The sequence below is a fragment of the Callospermophilus lateralis genome, chromosome 12 (genome assembly GCF_048772815.1).
Source record: "Callospermophilus lateralis isolate mCalLat2 chromosome 12, mCalLat2.hap1, whole genome shotgun sequence".
NCBI lineage: Eukaryota > Metazoa > Chordata > Mammalia > Rodentia > Sciuridae > Callospermophilus > Callospermophilus lateralis.
In genome coordinates this window covers 84,442,568-84,463,948 of record NC_135316.1, presented here as the reverse complement: position 1 = coordinate 84,463,948, position 21,381 = coordinate 84,442,568, and the positions used below count along the sequence as shown (strand labels likewise).

The 21,381-nt window shown below is 38.0% G+C and overlaps 1 protein-coding gene across 15 annotated transcripts in view; it reads left to right on the top strand.

Moving 5' to 3' along the window:
- The window catches only part of Fry (FRY microtubule binding protein), a 409,821-nt gene extending 390,284 nt beyond the window's left edge, over positions 1-19,537 (top strand). For 14 of the 15 annotated variants that reach the window (XM_076872110.1, XM_076872112.1, XM_076872111.1 and 11 more), the window contains 4 exons: positions 2,986-3,003; positions 4,753-4,863; positions 15,684-15,886; positions 16,483-19,537. In XM_076872110.1, coding sequence (XP_076728225.1) covers positions 2,986-3,003; positions 4,753-4,863; positions 15,684-15,886; positions 16,483-16,741 — 591 coding nt within the window. In that variant the 3' untranslated portion in view covers positions 16,742-19,537. The remainder of the gene's footprint in view (positions 1-2,985; positions 3,004-4,752; positions 4,864-15,683; positions 15,887-16,482) is intronic. The other variant, XM_076872103.1, reaches the window with a different exon arrangement.
- The last annotated feature ends 1,844 nt before the right edge of the window (positions 19,538-21,381 follow it).

Genomic DNA, 21,381 nt, shown 5'->3' with positions numbered 1-21,381 from the left:
AAATCATCATTCCAACTATTAGGAAGCAAACAGAATTGAAGTTGGTGTCCAGAAAGACCTATCTCTTCATAACTCATGAACCCATCCTGTGTTCTTATACAAGTTAAATGTCAAACAAGATTTTTCTCAAGTTCAGTTGTAATCCATTAAACTTCACCCTTCAGATATTGTCAATCACTCCTCCTCCTATAAGCAATACTCTTTCCTGTAATGGCTAAAGTTAATTTACAGTTTTCTTGAAAACAGTAAATACCTAAATGTGTCTTATCTTTCTAAGCTTTGAAATATACTCATGACTAAAGTGAAAAGAAAAAAAAACTACTCCACAAACACGATAGTTGTTGATGTGCCAAACCTGAGTGTTATTAACAAGTGAGTGTATATTTTTCCTACCTGTTTAGGAGATCAGATGCCCCTGTGTTCCCTGACTAGCAAAGCTGCAGCATTAGGCAAGGTTACCTCCTATCTGGAATCTAAATTTTATTCCATTTAGTATAAACTCATAATTTTCAGAAATTGAAGATGATGAAAATAATAGCCAATATAGTATACTGTCAAAAAATCTCCTAGATTTTTACTGACTAGTTATAAGCATAGAACCCATCTGGGGACAGAAACAGATGTGGTTCTACTACTTGGTAGTCAGCCAGAATTAGATTATGATGGGCTTTTGAAGTTGCCCTTTCAGTTGTTTGTGATCTGTTCCTTCTATCTTTTTTTTTTTTTTTTGCATTACAATTCTTAATAGACCTTTATACCACAATTTATCATATCTCTGATTGTATATAAGGTATGTTGACACCAAATTCACATCTTCATACATGTATTTTGTATGATGATGAGAATCTCCTTCTTGGGGTTTTTGTTTGTTTTTTTCTCATTTTAAGAAGCTCTCCAAATCTGATTTTATATATCAAGTCTTATCCGGAAACCAGGAACAGAACTTGAAGAAGATTCCTGTGACCACATAAAACAATGACATACCCACAATATGCTCAAGAGAACATAAGGTCACTGGAACAGATGAAGTTTATAAAGACTTCTACAGGGATTATTCTTAAAACCCACATACAGGAAAGCAGTAACACAGAGAGTTAAAAACATGTCAACATTTTCCCATGAAAAAGCCCCTTCAAAATGTCATTTTCACTATGTTTTTGGGACGTAAATTCAAATGAGGTCCCAGGCTGTGGCCCAGGAAAGGATTCTAAGACCATAAGTATCAAGGAAGCTTGAACTAGCCTACCTAAAAAGGAAAGCTTAGGAAGGATACTGAAAATGTGTCCGTCAGAGTTGGCCATCTCCCAAGAAATACACTATTTTGTGCCCTGAGAGCCAAATGACATTCCTCGGCACCTAGCTAGAGTTCAGAAAGTTCCTTTGCCTTTATTGAACAGAGAGGATTTGATTTAAACCCATTTGCTGACCTCCTCGGATTACGACCCTGTTTTGAAAAAGATGGCAACTTTCCTCAAGACCATGTCATTTACTCAGCAATGCTGCATTCCACACTGCTAAAAAGTAGATTCCAGGGTAGAAACACTTGCTTTTTAACATGCATACCAAACATTTCAGTCATATTTGATGTGTTCCAAAAAGTCTTCACAGTGGAAATTATGTGTATATATAGGTATAAGACTGGCCCTGTATGCCTGATAGGCCACTGTACTTTAATACAGCAGGTGTGGTTACAGAAACCTCTAGACAAAGTTTTTGTGAAAATGGTAGGTAATGCTTCAAGCCACAGAATCCTTATCAAAAGCTTCAAAGATGTTTACCTTTCAAAGCTTTGAGAGAGATCCACATCCAGTGTCCAAAAACCTGCTCAGTAAACCTAACAGCCATAAATGTGCCAACTCCGCGTGATATTAGGAATAGGTGAAGGAAAAAGAGAACTCAGATGATGGGGTAGAGGTTATCAGTAGTGTTCCTTCAGTTACATTGGTGAATACTAATAAATAATAATTTGATAATTTTTCTTCTATGTACCGTGCCTTATGTTAATATATTAAAGTGATAGTTAAGAGATTTTTTGAAAGAACCTTAAAATAAGAGGTTTTCGTTGTCAAGGATTGGAAAATGAATGAGTGAGTAGGTCCTTAAGTATTTGCAAATTCAGAATCAGATATATTGTCCTGCAACAAGGAATGGTCAAATTGACTTTTTAAAAAATATTTTGTCAAGTTATGATTATCTCTTCCTAAATACCAAATTTTCACTAAACCAATTGTATGATTATGAGAAGGTAAAATCAAAAATTGATAGCTATATTTGAAGATGACTCAGTGACAAATTTGTATTATTTTAAACTAACAATCATTTTTAGAAATTGTCTGCTAGAGAAAAAACATTACAAAAAATAAATTGTAGGAAAATTACTTGTCATCTCTCAAACTTGTTTGATAATATACAGTGTCTATTCCTTTGAAATAACAGTATTTAGCAATCCTATAAAATACTCTTAATGTGGAAGGCAATCTGACTAAAGAAAATGCGACTTGAATTGTTAATTATACTATATTAATTTTATGGTCATAATTTAGTAGATATGAAGCTAGACCTTCTAAAGACTCTACCTTAATTAATATAAAACAGTACTATAATTTGGGACTATAGTTCTTCAAAATTACTCAGCTCTCTCCACAGTTTTACTATGTTCACATTTTTACATTTATACACTAAAATGTGCAAGCAGTAAACATTTTACTTCTGGTCTCCAAGACTGACTTGACAAAATCTAAACCAACTAATCAGAGAACCTAAAAGATTAAATGTCCTGTTTCCCATTAAAGCTTGTTTTTAACTGGAGCGCTGTGCATGTTGAACGGGTACAACATTGGCATCCATTTATCAAGTTTGACCAGCAATGCTAATACTGCTGACGGTTCTGCTCTTAGACGAGGGCCGTGCTTTCTGTTGCATGCATACACTGACCCTGTACTTTCTTTCCTTTCCTTTGTTTCCTGTGCCATGCTTGCTGTGTAGCAAATGGAATCTCTTGCAGTAAGTTAACTTTCTTTCATACTCTATGTCCATTTAGGCATGGACCCATAACAAACCTTATTTTTACTGTTACTATTATAATCTCTTAGCATGTTACCCTTTTTCATTTTATTTTATTTTATTTTATTTGGTAAATTGAGATATGGCAGTTTTTATCAGTAGCATTTTGGGCTGCTCTTGCCCCAAAGTAGAAACCTACATTGCTATGAATTCTCATACTGTCGGTAGTATATTTTCAATAATAACCACCTTATTTGGTACTGATGAAAGTCAAGAGTTTTCATAGCTAGGTTTCACCCAAAATTGTGATGGGAACATTGTTTTTTAAACAATACTATTTTATTAATTTGCGAGTTCCTGGCAGTTATCTTTCATTCTAGATTTTAAAAGATTTCCATAAAAAGAAGTTTAAATGACCATAAAATAAAATGTTTTACTGAAACAAAGACCCGGTGTAGGTTAATTAGTGTGTGTAGCTACTTCTTTAAACTTAGGTGGGTTACTAATACTGAGAGATCAAATAAATCTAAGCAAAATTGGTTTCCCAATAGAAGTAGGAAAGGGATAGGAGGAGAAAGGAAACTTAATTCAGCAGTCTTAGCATGAATTTCAGTAACTTATAAATCAGGATCAAAAGTCTTTATAATAGAAGTAGAATATTCTTCCTAAAACCTAAATTCTTATAATTTCTCTCCTTAAACTGGTTTGGAGGAAAAATTTTAAGTCACCTCAAAGCTCTCAATTCTGAGCTGAGTGGTTTATAATCTAGTAGTAAAAGAAAGGCTCTATTTGTCCTTCCTTAGCCCCATTTGAAAATCGAACAGTGAACCATTTAGTTTAAACCACATATTTTAACCCATTTTCCCTGATGAACGCTAAACCACAAAATCCTGTTTAATGAAGGCTGTTCTTTTCCTTTGCAGAATCCCATTCAGTCTAGGAACTAACCTATTCTTGAAATAAAAGAGGCAAGTGTAGATGATACAGCTCAAAGAATATTATGAACATCGGTGTTGGGATTACTTGTGATTTTTTGTATCTAGTATACATATCGAAACATTAGAGGTTTCCATGGGGCTCAAGGGCCATTTTATATGACTGCTTTTAAATGTACTCTGCACAGAAAGTTTTAAGGTATTTTCATAATTTATTTCTTAAGCCTTCTGGTCCCTTTTATACCTCTTTAATTAAGCAAACATTTATTGAGCTATGAGTAGAAGTCTCATACAATACAGTCTTGAGAAGACTTGTGTAGCTTATCTTTACAGATGTTAGGATGAATCTATACCCTAGATGACAGCTGGAACTATTACACAGAGCAATTTCCCAAGAAGGGATTCAATTTATAGATTTAATACCTATAACTACTTAATGTTTGCTTTTCAACTATACTTTTGATAAAAAGAAACTTTAAAAGCTATTTATACCTTATAATAACTAACACAACCACTCAGCTATAATTTGTAGGTATTTAAGTGGCAAGGGAAATGTCATGATTCACTCAATCCTTTTATAGCTACTACTACTCTCTAGTTAGTCGTCTTCCATTGTATAGAATGTAATATTCAATATTATACTGTGAATTTCTCATTGATGTTTGTGGACTGGATTCTGTTTTCTGCTATTTGGTATAACAGCTAGTTATGTTTTGTAAATTTAAAAAATGTGTTCATCTCCACTGAGATTTCACTGGTTAATACAATAATGATCCTTAATAACTATTTCTTCCCATGCACATTCTCTCTTTAGCAACTGGAACTATGTCAGAGATTATATAAGCTACACTTCCAACTGCTGTTGCTTTTTCAGTCCTACTGTAAACTCATCGGCCAGGTACATGAAGTGAGCTCCATGCCAGAGGTGAGTCCTCATGCTTCCCAGCCCTTCATCCCACCATGAAAATTATCACTTCGTGGTTTGTTCTCTGTCCCTCCTACCCTGTTTACACCTGTCCAAGTGATTTTATTTCCAGAGTTATTTTTGCACAAGCACAAGTTAGAAATAAATGCCCTGGGTTTGTTTCAGTTCTTATTTTAAATGGGTTTCCAAAGCCAGACCAGGACTAAGATGAGAAAAAAGAAGACAGCCCCAAATTTAGGGGCAGGTGTCTTCCTACCTGTTAAACCCTAAATGCCTCATTTGAATGCCTCTGATCCTGGCCCTGGGTCTGGGCATCCTCTGAAAAGATTTCTCACGTTATGGTTTTTATTATTCACATTTAGCCTTTCATTACTTGCCCTGACCTGAGGCAACAAGGAAATATATATAAGATATGATTGGTTTTCTTCAATTTCCCTGTCCTGCTTAGCATCAGGATGCTTTCATGTTTTTAAATGTAAAAAGCAAAATAACTTAAACTTTCTACTTACATGTGAATCAAAATAATCCTGAAAGTGAAAGTGAAGTAGTTGTGGTATGCACCCAGTGTCATGGAAACACATGATGAAGGCCTAATTTGTCTAGATGCAACAAAGATGGAAATTGGAAGCTTTCTGGAAGAAATCACATTTGAGTGAAATCTTAAAAGATGAGGTAGAGTTATAGAGTTGAAATCCAGTAAGAACAAAAGCACAGGCATAAATATGGTAGCAGAAGAGAGAAAGGAACTGCAAGCAGTTTAGTATTACTAGGATATAAAATGCAAGCAAAAATAAGCTATGAAGTAAAGGAGGAGAGAGAGGTAAGGGTGAGATTGTGGAAGATGCCACACCTGGAAGTATTTAGTATGATCTTTATAATGTGGAGAATGGATTTGATGACAAGTAGACTGAAGTCATGGAGACCAGTTGCAGTTGCTTAAATAGTATAGGTAGCAGAAGAGAGTTTGAACTAGGACAAAAGTGCTAGGTGTGGAGGGGAGGGGGAAAAAAAAGAGTCAATGAAACTAATGTGGGTGATGAAGGAGAGGACAGAGTTGAGGACAATACTCAAGTTCTACCTCAGCTGAGCCAGTGACCAATGGTGCCACGGCTGATACAGAGATATAAAGAGGACTGAAGCCATTGTACATCCAGGCAGTCAAACCATCTTTCTGCCTTCTTCACCATAACCAACATCTTACAAGTGGTTAGATATGAAAGAGCTAATCTGAAGTTCATCATCATAAAACCAATACAATGAGAACATAGAATGAGGACGGAGCCTGGGAAAGCTCAATGATTACAAAGGTGAGGAAGAACCACAAAAGAAGCAGAAGATGACAACCATTTTTCTATGTTTATTACTCAGTTTGGAAAAAAGGGGAAAAAACCTATAATTTAAGTGTACTCAAATGCCAACTTCAAGGAGGCATCAGTCAGAACCTACATTCCTCTACACTAAGTCCTCACATAAAAGAGAAAACACTTGGTTACCTATTATTTGCATGTGGTCAAGATAAAGTTTACTCTTCATACTCCTTCTAAGCAAGTACTAACAGGAGTCCATCTTTGCTCAAGGAATAGAACACATGCAAATACACCATTTTTTATATTAATAAAGCACTTGGAGTAAGATGGCCAACTAGACGTACCTAAGGCTTATTCTCCATCCCCCACCCCAAGAATGACCAAAATAATGAACAACTACATTTTAATCAGTGACTCAAGGAGTGGTAGCAACTCTGTGGAGAAACTCAGGATGGGTTCCCTGCCTCCCATTCTCCCAGAATTGGGAAATCAGCTGATCCTGGGATCAGCTCAGAACCAGAAAGAGAAGTTAAGCAGGAAGCTCCTAGCAGTCTCATTACTGTAGCACATACTCACAGTCTTTGCTACTGGAGAGTCCTGCTACCCTTACAGGCTCTGAGCCCAGTTTAGGGAACTGCCCAGAGTTTACACAGCTGAAGTGCTCCAGAGAAGGTGCCCGTGAATGCATACAAGCACTCTACTCCATGAACCTGGTTCATGCTACACTGCGCCATCTTGAAGTCTGAGCCATTGCTAGAGTGTGTTCTGCTCTTCAGGTTAGTTGTCACTGAATTTCTCCATTGCTGAGGCTCTGCCATCATAACACCAGGCTCAATTATGGAGGTACACTGTTCCCCATTCAAGCTGCTGCAGCTCCCTACCACCTGGAAACAAGCTGCCTAGGAGGCATTCCATCTCTCCCACCCTAATTGTTACTGTACTCTGCCTGGGTTACCTAGAGCCTAGGCCCAATGGATCAGTCATGACCCCTGTACCCAAGCCCATAACAAACTTTACCTTCAGGGACCAGGCACTCCAAACCACTAGAGAACTCATGCCAGAGCTTCCAGAATAGCTGTGACCCCTCAACACCTAAACCAGCCTGGTTCCTTGGCTCTAGGGAATTAAGAGTTTTGAACTAGAAAGCAGCCATACCTTAGGACCCAAGCCCACACAATGCCCTGCCCCTCTAAGAACCCGCATTTCAGCCCAGTGGAGAAGTTGTGCCCCAGCCTGTAAGGCAGCCATGTCCCCTCAGCACCTATACCAATCTTGCGCCTCAGCCCCAGGGAATTGGACCCTTGGTCAGGCAAGCAGCTGCAACTCAGCCCCTGAGCCCAAGCTAAGCCTTGACCCCAGAGAATTGGAACTTTGATCTAAGGGAACAGTTACATGCCTGGTGCTCCAGCCCATGTGATACCCAGCTACCCAAGAAACATAGCCTCACCTGAGCTATGCCATACCATCCTCCACACTGAACAGGCACAGCATCCACCTCCTTGAGTCTGAACCAGCCCTTCAGAGCCTGAGCTGAGGCACCCTACCTCTCTGAGAAATGAACTTTACTGTTCTCTGCCTGGTGGAACCCAAATCACAGCTATGCCCCACCATTCTAGGGTCTTTGTTGCCACTGCACCCAGCCTGAGAGGGCCTGGCCACTGCTATATCCTAGCACTCCAAGGTCCAGAATCACCAACCTGTGGCACCCCTCTCCTAGTGCCCAAATTGCTTCTGTGCCCTGTTAGCTCCAGAACCTGAGTTGTAGGTGTGTCCTATTTCCAAGGTCCTGAGACTCTGGGATACTCATCTTCCCTAAAGCCATGGTAGTACTATGCCCCATCTCCTAGGATCAGAGACACAGTTATATCCCTGCCCCTGGGATCTGAACCACTGAGCAGTACCTCAGAGTTATAGACCATGGCTTTGTAGGAGTTGCATTCACCCATACTTAAGAAAGTAAACCTGTACCTATGCCATGGGTACCACTGAAATTCAAGACACTGAGCCTAAGACCCCAGCTCTACAGCCACTCCAAGCACTTGTACTCTGGAAGAAAAGCATCAATGTGGCTGTCATGGCCTGTGTTGGACCCAATACCAAGAGGGATCTCTTCAGTGAAATACTCCACTATGTAGAAAATCAGAACAAGAAGATCCCAAAAGCCCTTGTTACTGAGAACCCTAACAATGTACTTGCCACCACCATTGCCAAAAACTTCTGTAGCCTAGGCCACTGAGATTCCCACAGTCATCACTGACGTTGATTACAGCTAAAGAAAACTACAGGGAAACCAAACTACTGTGCCTACCCAGAACCAGAGCCACCACATACTACCCAACCAACAACTAGGACCCATTTGCAGATGACCATCTTTCCCTATGAAAGTCATTCTATAAAACTGGAAGAGATGACTGTTCCACACGCAGAAGTATCGACAGAGACATAGGAAACCTGAAAAAGCAAGGAAACACAACTTCACCAAAGAACAAAATAATTCTCTAGTAACTGACCCCCAAGAAATCGAAACTTCTAAATTCCTTTTCAGGTATTCAAAAACAATGATCTTAAAAGTAAACTCTGTGAGCTACAAGGCGATATAGACATAATTCACTGAAATCTAGAAAATAATTCACGACCTGAGATATTCAAAGAGAGGTAACATTTTTTAAAAAATCAAAAATATTGAAGCTGAAGAACTCAATGAGTGAAATAAAACATATAATTGAAACCTTCAAATCAGACTAGAACTGCAGAAGAATGTCAGCCTTGAATACAAATCTTTTGAAATAACCCAGCCAAAAGGGGGTATAAAAAAAAAGTAAAGAAAGCCTACAGGACTTGTGGGATACCATGAGGCAAACAAATAGTTGCCTCACATGAGTTCCAGAGGCAGAAGAAATGGAGAAAGGCACAGAATGCGTATTTAATAAAATAATTTGGGAAAGATATGGATATCCAGATCCATGAACCTGAAAAGTTCCCAATAAGGTCCTACATGTAAAAGGTACACCAAGCCACATGATAATCAAAATATCAAAAGTTAGAGGCAGTGGAGTGGGGATAGAAAAAGTTGACATGACCTATAAGGGATCTCTATTAGATCATCAGCGTGTTTCTCAGTAGAAACCTTACCTTACAGACTAGGAGAAAATATGATTATATATTCCAAGTGTTGAAATTAAAAAAAAAAAAAAAACTCCAGTAAAACAGTACTTCAGAAATAAGGAGAAATAAAATCTTTTCCAAACAATCAAAAACTGAAGAAATTTATCACTACTAGATCAGCTTTAGAAGAAATACTTAAGGGAATGCTTCAACCAGAAGTAAAAGAATGATAATTGTTATCATAAAAACAAAACAGAGCAGGGAGGAAGAGCATGAGAAGAAGATCACCATTAAGCAGGGACGAGAGGTGGGAGGGAATGGGAGAGAGAAGGGGAATTGCATGGAAATGGAAGGAGACCCTCATTGTTATACACAATTACATATAAGAGGATGTGAGGGGAAAGGGGGAAAAAAAGAGAGAAATGAATTACAGTAGATGGGGTAGAGAGAGATGATGGGAGGGGAGGGGGGATAGGAAGGGGATAGGAAAGGCAGCAGAATACAACAGACACTAGTATGGCAGTATGTATAAACGTGGATGTATAACCAATGTGATCCTGCAATCTGTACATGTAGTAAAAATAAGAATTCATACCCATTTGAATCAAATGTATGAAATATGATATCAAGATCATTCTAATGTTTTGAGCAAACAATAAAAAAACTATTAGAAATAAATTCATAATATTCCATTATACTAATGTTAGTGTGTAAATCTTTCAAAACCCTAGCTTGAACATTAAAAGTCAAAATGGCCAAAAATAGCTATAATAAATTATTAAGGACTATATAGTCTAAAAAGATGTAAATTGTGACAATAAAAAATATAAGGTAGGGCTGGAGCTGGAGCTCAGTGGCAGAGTGCTTGCATAGCACGTGTGAGGCACTGGGTTCAATCCTCAGCACCTCATAAAAATAAATAAAAGGCATGCCATCCATCTAAAACTACAAAAAAATTAAAATAAATAAATAAATATATATATTAAAGGATAAAAGTCTAGAGCATCTGGGGTATTGGGAATCAGGGGAGTTATGGTGCTGGGGATTGAACCCAGAACTTTACACATGCTAGTCAAGTGCTCTCTCACTGACCTACATCCCCAACCCTTAAAACATTAATTAGTATGTGGACCATTACCAGCTTAAAGGAGCCTATCAGAAAATATTCAAGCAGTACGGTTATCAGAAAGCAAAAAATTATAGCTATATATAAAGGAGAAAGAAAATGTCTTGACAATGATTTTTAAATATCACACCAAAAGCAAAAATAAATAATGGGACTGCATCAAACAAACAAAAAAGCTTTTACACAGCAAGAGAAACAACAAAATGAAATGGCAACCTATGGACTTGGAAAAATATTTGCAGACCACCTGTGGACTTGGAAAAATATAACTCCTTATATTTGATAAGGAGTTAGTTATGAAAGATGAAAAGAATTGTTACAACTCAGTAGCCTAAAAATAAATAACGCAATTGAAAACTGGGTAAAGGACCTGAAATGACATTTCTCCAAAGACCACATAAAAACAAACAACAGGTATGTGAAGAAATACTGAACTTCACTAATCAGGGAAATGCAAATTAAACCACTATGAATGCCAAATATGGTGGTACATTCCTGTAATCCTAGCAACTCAGAAGGCTGAGGCAGGAGGATTGCAAATTTGAGGTGACCCTAGACAACTTGGCAAGAATCTAAAAATAAAAAGGTCTGGGGATAGGAGAATTTAACCCAGGTAGAGCACCCCTGGGTTAAATCCCCGGTAACATGGGGTAGAGGGGAACACTGAGATATTACCTCATTACCTAAATTTAAAAAAAAAAAAACATTGACAAGGGTGTGGAGAAAAGGGAATCCTTGTACATTAGTGGTTGGTATGTTGATTGTACAGCCATTATAGAAAACAGCACAGAAGTCCCTAAAGAAATTAAAAAATAGAACTACCACATGACTTCAACAATCACTGTTCTAAGCATATACCTCAAGAAGATGAAATCACCACCTCATGAAGATATCAGCCCTCCCAGGTTCACTAAAGCACTATTCCCCATAGCCAAAATAATGAAACAACCTAAATGTGCACTGATGGATGAATGGATAAAGAAAATGCAATAAACATACAATGACATATTATTTAGCCTTAAAAATAAGATCCTGCCTATGCATGGTTGAATGTGGAGGATATTATGTTAAGTGAAATAAGCCAGACACAAAAAGCACATTGCATTACCTTACATGAGGATTATATGTGTTTTTAAAGGGCTCAAAAACAGGGCTGGGGTTGTGGCTCAGTGGTAGAGCACTCACCTAGCACGTGTGAGGCCTGGGTTCAATCCTCAGCACCACATATAAATAAATAAATAACATAAATATATTGTGTCCAACTACAACTAAAAAATAAATATTAAAAAAAATGATCAAAAACACAGAGAAGGAAACAGTGGTTATCATGGACAGGTCTAGAGTCCTAATGTACAACATGAGCCCTGAACTTAAAATTGAAGTATTCAAGGGATTTTTATTAACTAAGAGTTTAGCTGTTTTTGTCACACATGCTCTTGTGATAATGTCAGGGTATATCCTTGTGTTGTATATAACTAAAATGAATTTAAAAAAAGAAGAGCCAGTAAAAAAAAAAAATGGAAAAAAAATTGTATTTATGTGGGAGAACACTTACTCTGGTACCCTAAATAAAATATCTAGTATGAAAAAAAATAAAAGTAACAGAGATTATAGATATTTTAATCTGCTTCACTATAGTAATCATTTTACTATCTATGGTCTCATATTATGTAATCCTTATATATACATAAAGAAAATTATTTTTTAAAAAGCCACTGAGGGGCTAGGGTGTATATATATATCAGTAGTAGAGCGCTTGCCTAGCATACACAAGGCCCTGAGTTTTAATCTCCAAAAACAAACATAACAATAGCAATTGGAGTTTCACTTTAGAGTAGCAAATGATGTTTTACATACCATCTGTATATATAGGTATGTATTTGTAATTATTTTAAATCTAATGCATTTTAAATGAATGTCTGCTCAGCTATTTTAAATATAGGTAAATTTTAAATACAATATATAAACTTAAAACTTACGTTGGTTTAAAATTAGGGAGGGATTGGGGATATGGCTCAGTTGATAGAGTGCTTGCCTTGCATGCGCAAGGCCCTGGGTTCAATCCCCAGCACCCCCAAAAATAAATAAATAAATTAGGAAGAGAAAAGCACTTTCATACTTAAAATTATAATAAAATCAAGATATTCTACTATCTTATTTTAAAAGATTGACTCAGGAAATTTTACACCTATTTCTAGGCATTTGTGTTTAATAGTCATCTGTGTGAACAGTCCATCAGGTCTTTTGTCTTATACTTGTCCAATGAGCAACTGGGAATTAAAAGGAAAGTTGAAGGTGTTGGATAACTTTCCAAAGGAAACATTATCATCAACTTGCATTACAAAGGAAAAAACCCTCACAGCTTGAGGTCAAATTTTAAAACAGCCTGTCTTCCACAGTATATTTTGAGGGCACTTAGAAGTGGCGTAGGTTCTCTTATGATTTACTTTTTAACACTGGCTATTTTGGTTCCACTTTGTGTTTTGTTTTACGTGTTTTGAGATGGCATCTTGCTATGTTGTCCAGGCTGGCCTCAAATAATCCTCCTGCCTCTGCCTTCTAAGTAACTGGGAAGACAGGTGCATACCACTGTACCCATCTTGGTTTCAGTAATTTTGAGAGGAAAATATCCTTTATCTCTGTAAGATTAATAGCAAGATTACTTTTAAGGGCTGGGGTTGTGACTGAAGCGGTAGCGCGCTCGCCTGGCATCTCAGCGTCATATAAAAATAAATAAATAAATAAATAAAGATGTTGTGTCACCAACAACTAAAAAATAAATATTAAAAAATTCTCTCTTTAAAAAAAAAAAGATTACTTTTAAGATTATTCCTCCTCCTCCTCCTCCTCAAAATTATGTGTTCAGTCTTTTCCCATGGCACCAGAACAAGGTCCACGTTCACAATTACATTTATTGAATTCATATCTGCCAAACTATACTAAGTATTTTATGTGTTATTTCATTTAATCTATGAAATGACCCTGTGAGGTATACGTAATGTCTTCAGAGTCACAGATGAAGAAACTGAGGCACATAAACAGTCTATTTGATTGTCTCCCCATACTATATGTATTAGTTATTTTTGTTATAACAAAATGCCTGAAACAGGCTATTTGACAAAAAGGGTTATTTAGAACAATTTTGGACACTAGAAGTCCACACAGCATGGCACAGGTTCTGGCAACAACAGATATGTAGCTCTATATGCATGTCTCTCTCTTCCTCTCCAGAAGGAATCAATCTTGGAGATATCCTAATAACATAATCTAATCTCTTCCCATAGGCTCTATCTCTAGTACCCTAGTCAGATTAAATTTCTAACCTTATTAATGCTGATAACATAGACTTTGGGGATTAAACTCCTGTATGAGTTTGGGGAACAAACCATATTCAAACTATAGCATTCTACTCCTAGTCCTTATTCACTCCTGAAATTCTGCCCACCTGTAAAAATAGCATCATACAAATGATGCCAAGGTCTGCTACCTGCCTGGGCTGCATCTGCGTCCCTTTGAACCATGGCTTCAGCCCCAGAGTGCTTTGCCAGCAAGCCCAACTTCCCAGCCAGCCTTGAAGCTCTTTGCTGAAACAATTCTGCCCTGAAAGATTTCTGAGATGCCCTCAAGGCATCTTTCCTAAGGTCCTGAGGCAAAACACTTGGCTTCTTTTATCTAATCTAATCTCCTTGGCAAACAGCTGCTCTGTGGAACCCCCTTGGTGACACTCTAACATTCTTTTCTGCTCCCTTCCTGGCCAGGCCAAAATTTTTCCAAAACCTTTCCTGTCTGCTTTCCTTTTAATTGTAAATTCTTTCTTCAAAGCATACCATTGCTCTCTCACTTGACCATAAGCCAAAAACAGCCATACAGCAGCCTGAAGGCTTTGCTGCTTTGAAATCTCCTCTGCCAGATAACTTAGTCCATCACTTTTAAGTTCAGCCTTCCACAAAGTCTCAGGACTAGGACATGAGGAAGCCAAATTGTTTGCCACCATTTATCAGCAGTGGTCTTTACTCCAGTTCCCAAGAGAATCCTCATTTCCATCTGAACCTTCATCAGCATGGACTTTATTATTCTCCACATCTGACTTTGAATTCGGGTCTTCTGAGCCCTTACAGCATTCCAGGCTTGCTCTGACCGGCTCCTCCAAACTCTTCCAACCTCTTCCTGTTAACCAATTCCAAAGGCTCCTCCACATCTACAGGTATAGTAATAATGTCCCACTCCCAGCATCAATTTTCTTTATAAAGAGAAAAGGTCTATGTAGCTCATAATTGGAGGCTGGAATCCAACAGCATGGCACAGGACTGGCCTCATCAGATTTTTTTTTTTTTTATGGTGCTGAGGATCAAACCTAGTGCCTCACAAATGTCAGGCAAGTGCAGTACCACCTGAGCCATATCCCCAGCCCCTCATCAGATCTTAATGAGAGCCCAAGTATATGCATGTGTCTGCATCTCTCCCTCTCATCTCAATCTTCTCAATTAGGAAGACCCCACCCTAACGACTTAATCTAATCCCTTCCCTAAAGCCCTACCTCTGGATATCATAGTCAGATTCTTCTACCCTCTTAAACCATTAACATAAGACTTTGGGGACTAAACTCCTGCATTAGTTCAGGGGGACAAATCATATCAAACCCCAGCATTATACAGTCATTCTCCTCCCTTTGTTTTACTTTCCACAGTTTGTGCTCATGGTCAATTGTGACCTGAAAATATTAGAAGGAAATTTCAGAAATAAATAATTCCTATGTTTTAAATAACTTTTGGTATGTTGTTATCATTATTCCATTTTATTATTTTTAATTTCTTACTATGGGTAATTGACAAATCAAACTTTATCATAGATATGTATTTGTAAGAAAATATAATATATAGGGTGTATTTGTAAGAAAATATAATATATGGGGTGTTTATCAGTATATTCCCCGCAGATAAAGGAGGACTACTATCCTTCAGAGTTGGCATTTGAACCCAGATCTTCCCTATTCTTGTTCTGTTGTGGATTCTACCTCTGCATTTATGCCCCTTCTGGTTAAATACAAAACATTTGAAATGAAGTCTCTCTTAAGGCAATAATCTCAGTTGTTATGTAAAGTTATAATGGTTATAACCGCCCCAATCCTTTACGTGTACCATGTAGTACAGTGTCATCTGTCGCTTTTACTTTGCCAAAATATCAAAGCTTGTGCTAAACCAGACACACAATTTTCTTTCATTTTGGAATGAAAAACCCAGCCTACACCCAAATACATGCTTGTTTGTTTTTGTTTTTAACAGCTACTAAATATGTCCAGGGAACTGAGTGACCTGAAAAGAAATCTGAAGGAGGCCACTGCAGCCATTGCTGCGGACCCTCTTTACACAGAGGGAGCCTGGTCTGAGCCAACCTTCACGTCCACTGAAGCAGCCATCCAGTCCATGCTGGAGTGCCTCAAGAACAACGAACTTGGCAAAGCTCTACGGCAAATCAGGGAATGCAGGTCATTCTACTGTTTCTTTTAGAGGTGGTTAAAGGAAATGAACACCTAATGGGGACTTTGTTATGGTTGGGGACAAACAACATAGAAAGAATTTCTACGTATTTTACCTGTCTTATTTCTTACTTGCAATGCTGGTTTTCAGACCTTACACACTGAAAACACTGATGTCGATTCTGGTCATTTGTAGTTCCTAAAATACATTTCAAAGTATATTCTTATGTAATATAGAACTATAATTTTAGTCTAAATGTACTTTTGAGTTTTTACATCCTACATTTTTAAATCGTCTTCACATTCATTGGAATGAGAATGCCATAACAAATGAGGGAAAGGTTATAAGAGTATCAGATTCCACTCTGGTATTTTTAAACTTTTGATATTTTTTAAATATCAAAAACATTATCCTAAAATTCATTAGAGTGATATTTGCACAATTGATGGAGTTGTAAACAGTGTAGCCGGGTGACTTACATGGTATGAGAACATCTCAATAAAGCTTCTAAGTAACATTCTTATACTAATGAAGACTCATAACTTCCCAACTTTGTAACCAACCAATAATGTCTCTAATCTGTGCTGTTCTTTCTTGACTGCAGAAGTCTGTGGCCCAACGACATCTTTGGAAGCAGTTCTGATGATGAGGTCCAGACACTACTGAATATCTATTTCCGTCACCAGACTCTGGGACAGACGGGTACATATGCACTGGTGGGATCAAACCAGAGCCTGACCGAAATTTGCACCAAACTGATGGAGCTGAACATGGAGATCCGGGACATGATTCGCAGGGCCCAGAGTTACCGAGTCCTCACTACTTTTCTCCCAGACTCCAGTGTTTCTGGCACTAGTCTCTGACAGGAGCCTCCCGTCCCCCATGGTTTCCAAGCTGGCGGTGCTGCCATGCTGGGGCGACGTCATTCAGTGTCTTCTCAGCCTTCACAAGGCTTGGACAGACTGTTCTCCCTCTTGTTACATGTAGGACTTTTTCTAAAGAGGATGGCAGAACTGCCAATATGTAGCAATACCATAAGAACCAAGGGAGCATAGGACATCTTGAGACAGACTCCACCTGTCATGCTGTGTGGCACATATGTTTTCCTTTTACTGAGCAAACACAACTCACTACTGAAGAAGTGACTTCCATTGCATACCAAAGCCGACGACACTGAACAATACCTTTCTAGAAGCAGTTTTAGATTGGCAAAAGTGCAATGTTTTCCTCATTTAAAGAGATTTATATTCTGAAACTTGTACATTCGTTTCCTTTCTTTTTCCTTTGGCCCCCTCCTCATCCCCCCCCCCTTTTTTTTTTTTTTTTTTGGTGGGCTGAGAAAGGGACAGGCAGAATGAAGCTGGCCACTGAAAAATTGTAAGATGGTCAAAAGCCGACAGCCTGTGTATCTGAAAAGGGAATTGTAAATGGACTACAATTTAATGTACACTGTTATTTAAATACAATTACTGTATCTAAAAGAAGCTGCTATGAAGTACCTTTTTGTTGTTGTTGCTAGGCTACTGTTTCTGAAGGCCCTGGATCTTTTTGCACCAGAAATGATCCAGATACTCTTTTTAAGGATCTTGGCTGCTTTTTACTAGAAGGTCGCTTTTATGAGCATATTTATACTAAAGAAGGATGAGTGTTAATTTTAATTAACTTTGTCATTTTGTAGAGAAAAATTATCACATTATGAATTCCAAGTCTTTCACTTGTCACGCATGCATATTTTAGTATCCATTTGGATAGCTGGAAGTAGAATCATAAAAGTAAACTATGAGTTGTCATTTTGTTTCTTAAGAATGTCATTTTATTTATAATATACATGTAATGGGCCATTCTTAAGTTTTCTCCTTAAACTTAATGCTCTCAAGTGTTAATGTGTGCATGTGACTCTGTTGCACATCAAAACATATTCAAAGTTTATCTATGTAACTTATTCACTCTGTAAATACATTTAAAGATTTTGTGATGTAATCTTGATTGATATTCTGTTCAGACATTTCTTTAGACTAAAAAGAAAAGACAAAAATACATGTTGACCTTGGATTTTATTTCTGGTTAATGAAAATATTTGCCTTTGATATACATTAATAGTTTTGCAGGTGGGCTGCTACAGTGACAACTCCAAGGGACACCATTTACATTTAGTATGTAAATGGCACCCATTGGGATTGTGTAGTGAAGGCCCTTGAAGCCAGAGGTAAATAGAATGTCTCTGTAAATGGGCACTAAAAGAGTCTTCTAACCAGTTCTCTGTAATCAAAGAGAAAAATCAGAAAGAACAAAGGCATCTAATTGTCCATAACCCATCCTTTAAGGCTGACATCCTTAAAATTATAGAACAGATTTTATAATGAGTAGTAAATACTAGACTTTTTGTACTATCACTGACACCCCACTAGAAAAATAGGGATAGACACAGAGCAATCTGATGAATACTGTCTTTCTCCTCACAAACTAACAACTTGCTTTACTGACATACAACTACTGAATCATTAATAGTAATTTTGTAGAAGTATCCTGAAAGAGGGAGTCTGACCCAAGTTTTTGTTGTTGTTACCATTGATAAAATTAATATATTTTAAGAACTTTCTGGATGGCTGTAAACATTCTTTTGATAAGTTATTTTTTTCAACTGAAAGATAATTTGTTGTGATCTGTAGAACAAACAACTGAATCATGATCACTCTGAAAAATACCTCATAAAATACAGGTTTCTGTGAGTAACAATAGCCACCTGTCAGTTTTGTTGGAAGCTACACAGTACAAAGGACTGACTGGTCGTGACAGTTTGCCACCATGCCCTCTTCTTATCCAGCAAAGAACCACCACAATGGTTTACTCTGTTCAAAAGGATGTCAACAGTACATTGTAATCTGACATATTAGACTGTAGTCAAAAGAAAAAGTCAAGTTTGTCTTTTATTTTTGAAAAGAAATATGTTAATGTGAATTGGGTTTTTCTGCTTTTCCTCTATTTCTTCATTGTCTCTCCCTTGAATGGAGGTGGGAAGTATTGTGTAGGAAAGGAACCCCACCCCAGTTGAGCCCAGCAGTAGTTTTAGATCTTCCAATCAGATCTCCTGGGCTAACATGCCCCACTTCACTTACTGAAGCACTAATTTTCACTACCTTCCTCAAGGCTACAGAGGTTGAGGTGCCAAAGGAGAGGGTAGATACCTAACTGATGCTTTAGTGATAAAATGCCTCATTGCTCATTAGCGCCAAATGATACTTTTTACCCATTGGCATGATAAAGCAATCAAGATAAGCCTTCTCTAATAGACATAATTTGATTAAAATTATACTCTCTAAATATGGTGATTTCAAAAAGGCAACAAAAGTTTTAGAGGCATCTGTGTGTTTTACTTCCACCCACAGGTGAGAATGTTAAGAAAATGTGTTGAATCAGCTGTAGAATAAAGATGTTTTTAACTGTTAGCATCATACATATGTGCACATACAGATTTTAATGCATCTGGTTCCAAGTTCTAACAAACATTGACCTTTTCAGTGGATTCTAGAAAGAGGGTACTGCTATTTATATCAATAGCTTACACCTGCTTCCAGTTCACTGCCCAAACATAAAATTAGTGTCCCCCAGTGAATTTTATGGTTTGTTAATGTGTCTCAATAAAGCTGGTTTTTAAAGTATTTAATGCATTTACTTTGGATCAATTAATATTTGAGTATATATCAGATACAGATATTTATGGCATGCTCATTCTAGGGTAGCACCGGTAGAAGAGACTGCAGTTATCCAAACAGATATGGCCCTCTTCCGAGGAAGTTCATACTCTTTATTGAGGGAAGATGTGCTTGGCCGTCTCTGTGAGGTGTGATAAGTGCCATGAAAAACTATAGAACATTGGGGCTGGGGATGTGGCTCAAGTGGTAGCGCGCTCGCCTGGCATGCGTGCGGCCCGGGTTCCATCCTCAGCACCACATACAAACAAAGACGTTGTGTCCGCTGAAAACTAAAAAATAAATGTTAAAAAAAAAAAGAAAAACTATAGAACAGGGACACATAGTAACCAAGGTGTGGTGCTATTTTAGGAAGGCTGCTAGAGAAACCCTTTCTAAGAAGGCGATATCTGAGCAGAGATCTGAATGAAGGATACAAAATGAACAACTAGGGGAAAAAACATCCCAACAGGAATCACAAGTCCAAAGATCATAGCAGGAGCAGGATCACTTGGTTGAAGTCAGAAGCCAGCAGCTGGAGTGAAGAAGAGAGTTCAGAGAGAACTCTGTGGGCCATGAGAAGGACACAGTCCCTTTCTGGGTGACGTGGAAATCCATGGATGTCTGGGGTCGCAGGAGTGACATGTTTTGACCTATGTTTTAATAGAATCCTTCTGTTTGGGATGATGAAAAACTTTTGAGTCAGTAATCATTATGGTTTAGATATGAAATGTTCCCTGAAAAGCTCATGTTAGGCAATGCAGGAATGTTCAGAGGTAAAATAAGAGATTGACGGGTGGTAATGGTAGGCAGGTAGGACATAGGTGGAGAACAGAGGTCACTGGAGAAATGCCCTTGGAGATTTTGTCCCTGGCTCCTGGTTTGGTTGTTCCTGCCCATCCCTCCCCCCCCGCATCCCCCACCTCTAGTTAACAGCCTCCCTGTGCTGATCAGCTTTCCTCCACCACACTCTTCCACTGGGATGTTCTGGCTTATCTCAGATCCAAAGGAATAGAGTCAGGCAACCATGAACAAAGACTCTGAAACTACAAGCCTAAAATAAACTTATCTCCTCTAAGGTTTTTGTTTTGTTTTGTTTTGTTTTGTTTTGTTTTGTGTGTGTGTGTGTGTGTGTGTGTGTGTTGGGGAGGGTATGGGGATTGAACTCAGAGTCACTCAACCACTGAGCCACATTCCCAGCCCTATTTTGTATCTTATTTAGAAATAGTATCTCATTGATTTGCTTACCATCTCACTTCTCCTGAGGCTGGCTTTGAACTTGTGATCCTCCCACCTCAGCCTCCCAAGCCACTGGGATTATAGGCATGCACCACTGTGCCTGGACTCCTCAATTGTTCTTGTATTTTGATCATGGCAACAAAAAGCTGAGTAACACGGTAGTTACTTACCTTGTGGATATACTTACTGCAGCTGAATCGTGTACTTTAAAATGATAAATTTCATGTATATATTTGGCGACAGTAAAATTAATTCTTTTTAAGAAGGCTCACTTGAGCTGTTATGTGAAGAACAGATTGAGGTAGGGCAGAAGCGAAAGTTAGAAGGCAACTGCAACAGTGTAGCCAACGAGGGTGCTGGCCTGGGCAGGGAAGTTGCCATGGGGCTGATTAGGAGAGGACATATTAAGGAAACGTTTCAGAGGTAAAACTGACGGGACTCACTGATGACACAGGGAATTCAAAAGACTTCAGAGATTCACCCAACAACTGAAAAGAATGAATTTGCCACTTACAGAGATGAGGAGTGCACATTGGAATGTAGAAATCAAGACATGTTAACTTTAAGGTGGTAAG